Source organism: Carassius auratus, unplaced genomic scaffold (genome assembly GCF_003368295.1).
Source record: "Carassius auratus strain Wakin unplaced genomic scaffold, ASM336829v1 scaf_tig00214670, whole genome shotgun sequence".
NCBI classification, from domain to species: Eukaryota; Metazoa; Chordata; class Actinopteri; order Cypriniformes; family Cyprinidae; genus Carassius; species Carassius auratus.
In genome coordinates, this window is record NW_020527760.1 from 1 (window position 1) to 12,550 (window position 12,550).

The 12,550-nt window shown below is 43.7% G+C and overlaps 3 protein-coding genes across 3 annotated transcripts; 2 read left to right on the forward strand and 1 right to left on the reverse strand.

Annotated features, from left to right (window-relative positions):
* The first annotated feature begins 1,666 nt into the window (after positions 1–1,666).
* On the forward strand, positions 1,667–3,866 carry LOC113092612 (zona pellucida sperm-binding protein 4-like). The gene is made up of 10 exons (XM_026258277.1): positions 1,667–1,750; positions 1,871–1,961; positions 2,097–2,372; positions 2,449–2,636; positions 2,711–2,808; positions 2,880–3,037; positions 3,111–3,303; positions 3,381–3,528; positions 3,608–3,680; positions 3,755–3,866. The coding sequence occupies exons 1-10, from the start codon at positions 1,667–1,669 to the stop codon at positions 3,829–3,831; spliced, it is 1,386 nt and encodes a 461-aa protein (XP_026114062.1). The 3' UTR covers positions 3,832–3,866.
* Positions 3,867–6,462: 2,596 nt separating this feature from the next.
* Positions 6,463–8,493, reverse strand: LOC113092611 (zona pellucida sperm-binding protein 3-like). Its single transcript, XM_026258275.1, has 8 exons — positions 7,929–8,493; positions 7,596–7,714; positions 7,412–7,515; positions 7,163–7,340; positions 6,947–7,064; positions 6,783–6,865; positions 6,631–6,722; positions 6,463–6,561 (listed from the first exon to the last, which is right to left on the reverse strand). Exons 1-8 carry the CDS (start codon positions 8,460–8,462, stop codon positions 6,482–6,484), a joined length of 1,308 nt encoding a protein of 435 aa, XP_026114060.1. The 5' UTR covers positions 8,463–8,493; the 3' UTR covers positions 6,463–6,481.
* Positions 8,494–9,236: 743 nt separating this feature from the next.
* Positions 9,237–11,451, forward strand: LOC113092613 (zona pellucida sperm-binding protein 4-like). The gene is made up of 8 exons (XM_026258278.1): positions 9,237–9,959; positions 10,036–10,223; positions 10,297–10,394; positions 10,466–10,623; positions 10,697–10,889; positions 10,960–11,107; positions 11,187–11,259; positions 11,340–11,451. The coding sequence occupies exons 1-8, from the start codon at positions 9,278–9,280 to the stop codon at positions 11,414–11,416; spliced, it is 1,617 nt and encodes a 538-aa protein (XP_026114063.1). The 5' UTR covers positions 9,237–9,277; the 3' UTR covers positions 11,417–11,451.
* Positions 11,452–12,550: the final 1,099 nt, after the last annotated feature.

The following is a 12,550-nucleotide window of genomic DNA, read 5'->3' on the forward strand; positions in this document are numbered from 1 at the left end:
ATCCTTGGTCATCTATAGGAGACGGACGTTGTTACCTAGAGGATTCTCCCCAAACCCCCCCCCCATTCCTAAAGGCATCTTAGCAAGTCATGCCATAACACTTGGTTACCCGAGTAAGCGGTTAAGAGTTTTTCCCCAGATATAGATTCAGGGAACCGTCGATACCAAAACAAGGGCCCATTTTTAGTAGGGTTCAATAAATCTAGTAACACTTAACCGCTCTTACCATCAACACACTATTGCAGTCCTGCAGTTCATTGTCAAAGAAGAGCACCTTGGAGCCTGGACCAAACCGACAACAGGACATCCTCCCAAAGTCAGACCAGATGGCTGGATCAGTTCACCATTGCTAAACAAGTCCTGCTGTACCTCCACATGAACCCGGTTCTCACCGCATTGAATAGCTACACTACTGGGAGTCACAGGTTGCCTCAAATGGAAGTCCACCGCCATCTCACTCGGCACTTCTGGAACAGTGGGAAACCTCCAGTCCAAAGGCTTCACTGGACCCTGCAACACCTGCTTCTCCTGAAGACCAAGAGGCTCTTGTGCAAATCCTCTGTAGTCAAGACTCTGAGACAGAGAAGCCTTCTGCAAAGTGTTTCCGAGCACTTGAGAAGAAACAGGCACTCTGGAAGCTGGATATGATTGATGCTTCTTGCTTTTTGGACTTTGACTGGATCTCAAACTTCCAAAAGCATTCTTCAGATCAAACACCACAAGCACAACCAGCACTAACACATATTGCAAAAGACCCATCCTGACAAACGTTAACACAATACCACCAGTCCTCGTCTTTGCCATTAAGTACAGCTTTTGAATTTAAGCGGCTCCTCACCCCTTTCAGCTTGATTGATTACCTTTGATTCAACAAAATTTAACAAATGAGAACGTTCTGGAATGTCACTAGCCAATGGAAGGATTGATAAGGGATCTGAGATTTTTCATCTACACTTATTCACACAATTTACAATTAAAGTTTGACTGTGGTGTTTATGATAGACAATGAATGTCATTAAAAAAGCCCCCTGATATGACTCAAATAATATAGAATATTTCATAAAAAATCTCTCTCTCTTTTAAATGGTTTTTAGTTTATCATTGGGAAAAGATTTGGAAAAATGTAGAATTACATCACTTGCTCCCCAATGAATCCTCTGCAGTGAATGGGTGGCATCAGAACGAAAGTCCAAAGAGCTGATATAAATATCAATATAATCCACAAGTAATTCACATCAATACTGTCTTTTGAAGTGAAAGGCTTTGTGTTTATAAGAAACAAAATCCATCGTTAAGAAATTCAAACTATTGTTCCGGCCAAAATATGAGTTCATAATCCCAGTTAAAGGTGCCATAGAATGCATTGATACAATATTTTAAATGATATCTACATAAAAAGGTACGTGGCTTGGGTATGGGCAAAAATTCTCCAGAACGGTTTTACATGTCCATTTACAACCCTGGGATTTGTCCACTCAGTTGTTAATGAAGAGGGAGGGACTATCGTTAATTAGCTGAAATCTGTAGAATAGAAAAAGACCAAAGGGCAATTGTCTCCTCTTTGTGTTTAGCTGTTGAACAATGGCTGTAAGTTGGTGTTTGGTTCATATTTCGTTGGTCTGTGCTTTCTGTCATGCTGTTCCACAGTGGAGTAAGTCGCTTCAGGATGGCTCAAGCTCTGATGATGCAGCAGACTGACCAGCAGTTTCAGCTCCAGCAGACTGACCAGCAGTTTCAGCTCCAGAAGCCAGTTCAACAGCTAACTAACCAACAGTTTCCGCTTCAGAAGCCTGTTCAACAGCTAACTAACCAGCAGTTTCCACTTCAGAAACCAGTTCAACACCTACCTAACCCGCAATTTCCACTTCAGAAGCCTGTTCAACAGTTAACTAAGCCGCAGTATCCGCTTCAGACGCCTGTTCAACCGCTAACTAACCGGCAATTTCCACTTCAGAAGCCCTGTTCAACAGTTAACTAAGCCGCAGTATCCGCTTCAGAAGCTTTCAACGCTAACTACCAGCAGTTTCCGCTTCGGAAGCCAGTTCAACAGCTAACTACCAGCAGTTTCCGCTTCGGAGCCAGTTCAAGCTACTAAGCCGCAGTTCCGATTCAGAAACCAGTTCAACACCTACCTAACCCGCAATTTCCACTTCAGAAGCCTGTTCAACAGTTAACTAAGCCGCAGTTTCCGATTCAGAAGCCAGTTAAACAGCAGTTTCAGAAGCCAGTAGTGCAGGCAGAGCCCTTTGATAAATGTGTAGCTGTAGCTGATTCTGAGCAGATCCAATGTGGTCCACCTGGGATCAGTGGTGCTGAGTGTGAAGCTATCAACTGCTGCTTTAACGGACAGCAGTGTTTCTATGGAAGGGCGGGTAAGTGTTCCCAATCTTATTCCGTTCGTGTCAAACTGATTCTCTGAATTTAACCTGCTCTTGTACCTTGTTCTAGTGACCGTCCAGTGTATTAGAGATGGTCAGTTTGTGGTAGTGGTGTCTAGAGACGTTACTCTGCCTCGACTGAGTCTGGATACGGTTCATCTACTGGGTGGAAATGACCCACCTTGTGCTCCTGTGGGGTCTACACCTTCCTTTGCTATATACCAGTTCCCTGTGACCGCATGTGGCACGAGCGTGATGGTGAGCAGCTGCTACTGGTTTTATTCTGCATTTGCTTGTGATGGACTGGATGCTGACACTGTTCCTATTCACAGGAGGACAGCGGATATGTGGTGTATGAAAACCGAATGACCTCCTCGTATGAAGTGGGGATTGGACCATATGGTTCTATCACAAGGGACAGTCATTTTGAGTAGGTGATCCATGTCTTGGTGTGACCATTAATCCCTGATAAATGCTACAAGCTCGCTGTGTGTCGTCCAGGTTTCTCTTCCAGTGTAGATATTCAGGAACTTCAGTGGAAGCTCTGGTTGTGGAGGTCAACTCTGTTCCTCCACCTCCACCAGTAGCTGCTCCTGGACCTCTCAGGGTGGAGCTCAGACTGGCCAATGGCCAATGCGTCACCAAAGGCTGTGCTGAAGGTAAGGTCTTGTCCTGTGTCTGCCTAAAGCCTTTCAAACTGGAGTCTGGTTAAACCCCAGTGTTGTTCCTCAGGGGATGAGGCCTACACGTCCTATTACAGTGACGCTGATTATCCCATCACAAAAGTCCTGCGAGAGCCTGTGTATGTTGAGGTGCACATTATGGAGAGGACCGACCCCAACATTGTCCTGACGCTGGGACGTTGTTGGACGACTTCAACCCCCAGTCCACTCAGTCTCCCCCAGTGGGACCTTCTGATCGACGGGTGAGTGTACAGCCAATCTTTATCCAGTTAGTCTGCTGGGAGACCCTTTCTAACTTTTTTTTTTCTCTTGTTTTCAGATGCCCTTACCAGGACGACCGCTATCTGACCACACTGGTTCCAGTGACTGGATCGTCTGGTCTTCAGTTCCCAACCCACTACAAGCGCTTTGTTGTGAAGATGTTCACATTTGTAGATCCAGCCTCACTGGCTGCTCTGCAGGAAACCGTATGCCCCCCTTTACTTGAACATCTGTATATTTACTACTTGTGGATTCGATGACTTGAGCCTCTTTCTTCCCTGTCAGATCTTCATCCACTGCACTACAGAGGTGTGCCATCCATCATCTGGCTCTTGTGAGCAAAGCTGCACCAGGAAACGTGAGTTCTTGCTCTTGACAAGAGGAACTGGGCATTTTAGAAGTGCATTCTCACTTTGAACATCTCTCTTTCAGGAAGAGACACTCGTATCAAGGCTGTCTCTGGGGAGCAGACTGTGGTTTCTAGTGGAGAAGTTACTCTGGTCATGTAAATCTAGTGTTTTTAATAAACTTTTCAGAACCCTTAGGTGTCTTTTTGTCTATTGGTATTGTTTTGGTTCGGCAGAATGCGGGATTACATGCCTCATCCCAGTGTTTTTATTCTTTCCCCTCTCACTATTAAACCAAGGTTCCACAACCTTTTGTAAGTTTGTGCATTCCTTAATCCTTCCTCCAGTTGCTAACCTGGGGCGGCACAAGGCTCCCCTTTTTTTTTTTTTTTTTTTTTAATTTGTCTTCCAAACAGTAGTTTGGTTCCCGACATTCAGAATATATAAAGTTATGTGGATTACTTGCGGCTTTTGTTTTAAATACAACTCAAATCGCTGAGCTCAAGTTTTAAGTGGAAATCAATTCTCGACTGTCTTGAAGCAAACACGAAACGGTGTCAATTGTCCGCAACTCAAAGTAGTGATATTAAAGGGATACTTCACCCCAAAATTGTGTCACTAATCACTTACCTACCCCCGTGTTGTTCCAAACCTGTAAAACTTCATTCGTCTTCGGAACACAATTTAACCCCTTACTTGTCACCACTCATTTTCAGCATGGAGACACAAATGACATAACCAAAATTAAAAGGTTGCTGCTTAGGAGTCTTTCTTACTAGATACATAATGTTCACAAAGCTGACACTTCAAAGTTTACTGTTCAGGAATCAGAATTACTCAGACCGTTATAATCGAGATAAGCTCAAACATGTCAATAAAAATATTAAAAACCTATTGAAGTGTATTAAATGATGTAGGATATGATTTTAGATACACAATGAAGCTAAAGCCACAAGTCTACTAATACTTTATTTCAGAATATGATCTCACAAAGTGTGAATTTTATGAAACCTTTTCTAAGACCATGTCATGTGTGTTTTTAGATAAGGCTCATAAAAGGCTAATAAAATTGATTTATGACTCCTGGAATGTGATTATCTCTTGTTTGGACCGCCAAAATTCTATTGATCTTCCGAAACGAGACTTTCACACATTGGCCAGGTATGACACAAAATCCTCATTCTTCATTTATCATTATTCCGCTACTATTAGCCTTTGTTCGGGTATTTCAAGGTTTACCAAGCCACAACGCTTCATTTCCAGTATACATTTACCCCACTATTATCAAAAGCCTTACTATAAAAATACAACAAAACATTTTCTTACAACCTTTTACAAAATTACTACAAAATGCATTATGAAGAAGAACTGCACCTGCTATTTAGCTGCATTAGAGCTAACGTTAGCATCCAGCTACATGAGACTATTTATGAAATCATTAGTACGCTTCTACTCAAAACTCACTTTAAACCCTGACTGAGTGTTTGTAATAACCTCCTTTTGCGATCACATGTGGAATTTGCCATTTATAGCCTTTTACGTCGCTGCACAAGTTAGCATTTCAGATGTACATTTTTAATGTTGTTATAAAAACGCCCCCAAATCTCAAGAAAATCACATACCAACCATTAACTAACGTAATCGTGTGTTTATTATTTGGATATTTCATGGGTACAGAGGTTTCTCTGTGTCTAGCGCCATTTTGAAAAACTCCTGCTGAACGCAAACGGTATATGCTATTGTTAGCCGCAACAAAGGACGCCGCGGTTCTCTTTCAAATCAAAGCGTAAATGTAGAAAAAAAAATATGCTTGTGGCGCGGCTGACACAGAAGAACGTACACAGTCTGACTACTCCGAGGATGCTTTTCTGGACCTTGACAGTGCATTTTACTTGGCACTCTGTGGACCAATGACAAGCCTCCTGGTTTTCCTCCAAAATAAGTTGTGTTCCAAAGATGAACGAAGCTCTTATGGGTTCAGAACGACTTGGGGGCAAGTGATGACCAGTTTCAATTTGGGGTGGAGTATCCCTTTAATATTGAAACTGTGCTAGAAACAAACCCAAGAAGCCCAAGATGTTGCACAAGCCAACAGTTTTCAAAAGAGGTAATTCACTGACAGTCCAAACATTAGCTCTATTTGGGTGTCATTTCGGCAATGATTTTTCAGAATTATAACAGACCTGCTACTGCACAAAAAAAAAAAAAAACCCCTTACGTCAGTACAGGTTCTGCAAGTTTGGCTCCCCAAATACTAAATTGAACTTAAGAGATGCCTGCCATTTTCCTAATGGAATGGAATAAAGAACCCATCTGAAGGTGGAAAATGTTGTGCCAGTGTTGATACTGGGAGTATAATATTTTACATGGATTTAAAAGCATTAGAGATGTCAACAAGGAGCATTAGGAAACAAATTTAACTGAGCAAACCTATTTGGGGATGCAAGGAGAAAATTAAACCGCTCATTTGAAGTTACCAACACGAAGAAATCAAGTTCACTGCATAAGAGGCACGCAAAATCTCTAGTGCTTCAAGGATGTGGACGTTCACGCAGAACTCTTGGCACAAGTGCCAATTAACAGAATTCCCTTTACAGCACCATGGGCAATGTATTCCACCTTTACAGTACTCATCAAAAGGGAGCTCACAGCAGGTCCCTTTAAAAGGGTTATCAACTTCCCTAACGTGAAAAGGGAGCCTTTCCTTCTGGCAAGAGAATAGGTACAGTAGGACTAGCCGCTTCCTCGCTCAAATCAATTGGTTAAACTAGACATGAAAAACCAAAGCAAGAATAAGTTTGCTTCCCCACATTTATTGAAGACCAGCCAAAGTCTTCTTGTGCTCTTGAACCACAACAGGACCGAGCGAGGCCTTCCCTTCCCACTGAAGGCCTAGAAAGAGCAGACACCAGAGTTAAGTGCTTGAAGGGTCAAAAACCAAGCTTAAAAGCACCTTCCTACCTCCAAAAGGAGAAGCAGCAGTTCCACCATCAGGACCACATGTGGAGTCACAGCAACCACAAACCTGGTGGTTCCCATCAGCAGCAAGCCACCTGCAATACGAAAAATCAGACATGGCACCTTTAATGTATTCGTAAGTGGCATGAACATACCCATTGGCAAAGGAACAGGATTTGTGGAGCGCGTCACTAGGTGCAGAAGCAAGAGTGGCCTTCAGAACACACGTTATGTAGATCTGCAAGAGACACCACGGGTAAGGGGTAACAAACCAAAGCAAATGGGAGAGGTCGTTCTCCCAAACACTCATAATACATACAGAAGGACTGGATCCCCCCTGGAACATGAAGGCCTCCAGCTGGAACCGGATTTTGTCTTCCTGGGATCGAGGCATGAAGCGCGAGCTGGAAGCGGTGACCTTGGCATCCACAAAACATCTAAAAAGGAGTGAAAAGTAGTTGTCGGGGACAAAGTGGTTACAAGGAGCAAACGCGAGAACAAGTCAACTCTGCAGCATCTGGTGACATGAACACACCCATGATTCTCAATGAACAAATATCTCGGAAGGGCGTTCACATCAGGTACTTGGGTGGCCACACAGCTGTCCACAAACACACGCAGAAGGACGTGGTTGTATACCTTCACAGATGCCTCAACATTAATAACGTCACCCAGGAAGTAAGAGTTTGAAGGCCTCTCGAAGGACCAGTCATCTGCAAGAGGGAAGAACTGCTTAGGCACAGCCTCGTTCAGAAGACAGGAGGTCTAGAGAAACTGCACAAACCCATCATGAGCTTCAGGGAGAACAGCAAGACTTCTTCACCAGCCTCCGTTGAGGCATAAGGGACCCAAGTTGGCTTCAAGGCATTACCGCTGACATTTTGAAACCTGCCGTTCAAGTAACCGATTAAACGGGCTTCCAGTTCCACCACCGCAAGCAATGCCACGAGTCACAAAAGGTCACTTACCTTTGATAATGGCATTGAACACCAATAACTGCACCACCTGCACGGGTAATGGGAGTGCCAGCAAACGCCTCGGGAGTGTAGGTAAGGGCAAAGGTGTAGACAAGCTCATCCTTGGTCATCTATAGGAGACTGACGTGGTTACCAAGAGGATTCTCCCCAAACCCCACCATTCCAAAAGGCATCTTAGCAAGTCACGCCATAACACTTGGTTACCCGAGTAAGCGGTTATTAAGAGTTTTTCCCCAGATATAGATTCAGGGAGCCATCGATACCAAAACAAGGGCCCATTTTTAGTAGGGTTCAATAAATCTAGTAACACTTAACCGCTCTTACCATCAACACACTGTTGCAGTCCTGCAGTTCATTCTCAAAGAAGAGCACCTTGGAGCCTGGGACCAAACCGACAACAGGACATCCTCCCAAAGTCAGACCAGATGGCTGGATCAGTTCACCATTGCTAAACAAGTCCTGCTGTACCTCCACATGAACCCGGTTCTCACCGCATTGAATAGCTACACTACTGGGAGTCACAGGTTGCCTCAAACGGAAGTCCACCGCCATCTCACTCGGCACTTCTGGAACAATGGGAAACCTCCAGTCCAAAGGCCTCACTGGACCCTGCAACACCTGCTTCTCCTGAAGACCAAGAGGCTCTTGCGCAAATCCGCTGTAGTCAAGACCCTGAGACGGAGAAGCCTTCTGCAAAGGGTTTCCGAGCACTTGAGAAGAAACAGCCACTCTGGAAGCTGGATATGGTTGATGCTTCTTGCTTTTTGGACTTTGACTGGATCTCAAACTTCCAAAAGCATTCTTCAGATCAAACACCACAAGCACAACCAGCACTAACACATATTGCAAAAGACCCATCCTGACAAACGTAAACACAATACCCACCAGTCCTCATCTTTGCCATTAAGTACAGCTTTGAATTTAAGCGGCTCCTCCCCTTTCAGCTTGATTGATTACCTTTGATTCTCCTCTGGACCTGTAATTAACAAATGAGAACGTTCTGGAATGTCACTAGCCATTGGAAGGCTTGATAAGGATCTGAGCTTTTCAGCTACACGTATTCACAATTTTACAATTAAAGTTTGACTGTGTGTCTATGATAGACAATGAATGTCATTAAAAAAGCCCCTGACATGACTCAAATAATAGAGAATATTCATAAAAATCTCTCTTTTTTAAAGAGTTTTTAGTTTATCATTGGAAAAGATTTGGAAAAATGTAGAATTACATCACTTGCTCCCCAATGAATCCTCTGCAGTGAATGGGTGGCATCAGAACGAAAGTCCAAAGAGCTGATATAAATATCAAAATAATCCACAAGTAATTCACATCAATTACTGTCTTTTGAAGGGAAAGGCTGTGTGTTTATAAGAAACAAATCCATCGTTAAGAAATTCTAACTATTGTTTCCGGCCAAAATAGGAGTTCATAATCCCAGTTAAAGGTGCCACAGAATGCATTGATACAATATTTTAAAGGATATCTACATTAAAGGTACGTGGCTTGGGCATAGGCAAAAATTCTCCAGAACGGTTTTACATGTCCATTTACAACCCTGGGATTTGTCCACTCAGTTGTTAATGAAGAGGGAGGGACTATCGTTAATTAGCTGAAATCTGTAGAATACAAAGACCAAAGGGCAATGTTTCCACTTTGTGTTTAGCTGTTGAACAATGGCTGGAAGTTGGTGTTTGGTTCAGATTTCGTTGGTCTGTGCTTTCTGTCATGCTGTTCCACAGTGGAGTAAGTCGCTTCAGGATGCTCAAGCTCTGATGATGCAGCAAACTGACCAGCAGTTTCAGCTCCAGAAGACAATTCAACAGCTAACTAACCAACAGTTTCCACTTCGGAAGCCAGTTCAACCGTTAACTAACCAGCAGTTTCCACTTCAGAAGCCTGTTCAACAGTTAACTAACCAGCAGTTTCCACTTCAGAAGCCTGTTCAACAGTTAACTAACCAGCAGTTTCCACTTCAGAAGCCTGTTCAACCGTTAACTAACCAGCAGTTTCCACTTCAGAAGCCCGTTCAACCGTTAACTAACCAGCAGTTTCCACTTCAGAAGCCAGTTCAACAGTTAACTAAGCCGCAGTATCCGCTTCAGAAGCCAGTTCAACAGTTAACTAACCAGCAGTTTCCACTTCAGAAGCCTGTTCAACAGTTAACTAACCAGCAGTTTCCGATTCAGAAGCCAGTTAAACAGCAGTTTCAGAAGCCAGTAGTGCAGGCAGAGCCCTTTGATAAATGTGTAGCTGATTCTGAGCAGATCCAATGTGGTCTACCCGGGATCAGTGGTGCTGAGTGTGAAGCTATCAACTGCTGCTTTAACGGGCAGCAGTGTTTCTATGGAAGGGCGGGTAAGTGTTCCCAATCTTATTCCGTTTGTGTCAAACTGATTCTCTGAATTTAACCTGCTCTTGTACCTTGTTCTAGTGACTGTCCAGTGTATTAGAGATGGTCAGTTTGTGGTAGTGGTGTCTAGAGACGTTACTCTGCCTCGACTGAGTCTGGATACGGTTCATCTACTGGGTGGAAATGACCCACCTTGTGCTCCTGTGGGGTCTACACCTTCCTTTGCTATATACCAGTTCCCTGTGACCGCATGTGGCACGAGCGTGATGGTGAGCAGCTGCTACTGGTTTTATTCTGCATTGCTTATGATGGACTGGATGCTGACACTGTTCCTATTCACAGGAGGACAGCGGATATGTGGTGTATGAAAACCGAATGACCTCCTCGTATGAAGTGGGGATTGGACCATATGGTTCCATCACAAGGGACAGTCATTTTGAGTAGGTGATCCTTGTCTTGGTGTGACCATTAATCCCTGATAAACGCTACAAGCTCGCTGTGTGTCGTCCAGGTTTCTCTTCCAGTGTAGATATTCGGGAACTTCTGTGGAAGCTCTGGTTGTGGAGGTCAACTCTGTTCCTCCACCTCCACCAGTAGCTGCTCCTGGACCTCTCAGGGTGGAGCTCAGACTGGCCAATGGCCAATGTGTCACCAAAGGCTGTGCTGAAGGTAAGGTCTTGTCCTGTGTCTGCCTAAAGCCTTTCAAACTGGAGTCTGGTTAAACCCCAGTGTTGTTCCTCAGGGGATGAGGCCTACACGTCCTATTACAGTGACGCTGATTATCCCATCACAAAAGTCCTGCGAGAGCCTGTGTATGTTGAGGTGCACATTATGGAGAGGACCGACCCCAACATTGTCCTGACGCTGGGACGTTGTTGGACGACTTCAACCCCCAGTCCACTCAGTCTCCCCCAGTGGGACCTTCTGATCGGCGGGTGAGTGTACAGCCAGTCTTTATCCAGGTAGTCTGCTGGGAGACCCTTTCTAACTTCCTCTTGTTTTCAGATGCCCTTACCAGGACGACCGCTATCGGACCACACTGGTTCCAGTGACTGGATCGTCTGGTCTTCAGTTCCCAACCCACTACAAGCGCTTTGTTGTGAAGATGTTCACATTTGTAGATCCAGCCTCACTGGCTGCTCTGCAGGAAACCGTATGCCCCCCTTTACTTGAACCTCTGTATATTTACTACTTGTGGATTCTATGACTTGAGCCTCTTTCTTCCCTGTCAGATCTTCATCCACTGCAGTACAGAGGTGTGCCATCCATCATCTGGCTCTTGTGAGCAAAGCTGCACCAGGAAACGTGAGTTCTTGCTTTCTCTTGACAAGAGGAACTGAGCATTTTAGAAGTGCATGCTCACTTCGAACCTCTCTCTCTTTCAGGAAGAGACACTCGTATCAAGGCTGTCTCTGGGGAGCAGACTGTGGTTTCCAGTGGAGAAGTTACTCTGGTCATGTAAATCTAGTGTTTTTAATAAACTTTGCACAACCCTTAGGTGTCTCTTTGTCCATTGGTATTGTTTTGGTTCGGCAGAATGCGGGATTACATGCCTCTTCCCAGTGTTTTTATTCTTTTCCCCTATCACTATTAAACCAAGGTTCCACAACCTATTGTAAGGTTGTGCATTCCTTAATCCTTCCTCCCAGTTGCTAACCTGGGGCAGCACAAGGCTCCCCTTATTATTTATTTTTAATTTTTTTTTTAACTTGTCTTCCAAACAGTAGTTTGGTTCCCGACATTCACAATATATAAAGCTATGTGGATTACTTGCGGCTTTTGTTTTAAATATAACCCAAATCGCTGAGCTCAAGTTTTAAGTGGAAATCAATTCTCGACTGTCTTGAAGCAAACTAAAACGGTGTCAATTGTCCGCAACTCAAAGTAGTGATAGTAAAGGGATACTTCACCCCAAAATTGTCACTAATCACTTACTCCTGTGTTGTTCCAAACCTGTAAAAACTTCATTCGTTTTCGGAATACAGTTTAACCCCTTACTTGTCCCCCCCCCCCCCCATTTTCAGCATGAAGAGACAAATGACATACCCAAAATTAAAAGGTTACTGCTTAGGAGTCTTTCTTACTAGATACATAATGTTCACAAAGCTGACACCTCAAAGTTTACTGTTCAGGAATCAGAATTACTCGGACTGTTATAATAGAGATAAGCTCAAACATGTCAAAAATATTAATTTTAATATTTATACAACCATATTTTGGAACTAATTTGTTATTTTAATAAGCAAATAACACATTTACAAATATATTTTATTATATTTTATTTAAATGTACAAGAATGTGTAAAAATACAACTGACATTTTCAAGATGTACAAATGTGTCAATTCATATCAAAACACACAAATGTGCAAATACAGTTCACAGCTGTGGCCTAATGGTTAGAGAGTTGGACCTGTAACCCGAAGGTCACCGGTTTGAGTCTCGGTGCTGGCAGGAGTTTTAGGTGGAGGGAGTTAATGAACAGTGCTCTCTTCCACCCTCAATACTCATGGCTGAAGTGCAATTGTGCAAGGCACTGAACCCCCAGTTGCTCCCTGGGGCTGGAAATGGCTGCCCACTGCTCCGGGTGTGTGTTCA

Bases quoted from the DNA above. Each gene is read 5' to 3' on its own strand.
- LOC113092613 (XM_026258278.1), top strand. From the start codon at position 9,278: ATGGCTGGAAGTTGGTGTTTGGTTCAGATTTCGTTGGTCTGTGCTTTC. The intron at 9,960-10,035 runs GTAAGTGTTCCC...ACCTTGTTCTAG, and splicing joins GTGTTTCTATGGAAGGGCGG to TGACTGTCCAGTGTATTAGA. The intron at 10,224-10,296 runs GTGAGCAGCTGC...TCCTATTCACAG, and splicing joins CATGTGGCACGAGCGTGATG to GAGGACAGCGGATATGTGGT.
- LOC113092612 (XM_026258277.1), top strand. From the start codon at position 1,667: ATGGCTCAAGCTCTGATGATGCAGCAGACTGACCAGCAGTTTCAGCTC. The intron at 1,962-2,096 runs GTTCAACAGTTA...CAAGCTACTAAG, and splicing joins ATTTCCACTTCAGAAGCCCT to CCGCAGTTCCGATTCAGAAA. The intron at 2,637-2,710 runs GTGAGCAGCTGC...TCCTATTCACAG, and splicing joins CATGTGGCACGAGCGTGATG to GAGGACAGCGGATATGTGGT.
- LOC113092611 (XM_026258275.1), bottom strand. From the start codon at position 8,462: ATGGGTCTTTTGCAATATGTGTTAGTGCTGGTTGTGCTTGTGGTGTTT. The intron at 7,715-7,928 runs GTAAGAGCGGTT...AGTCTCCTATAG, and splicing joins ACTGCAACAGTGTGTTGATG to ATGACCAAGGATGAGCTTGT. The intron at 7,516-7,595 runs GTAAGTGACCTT...CTTGAACGGCAG, and splicing joins GTTCAATGCCATTATCAAAG to GTTTCAAAATGTCAGCGGTA.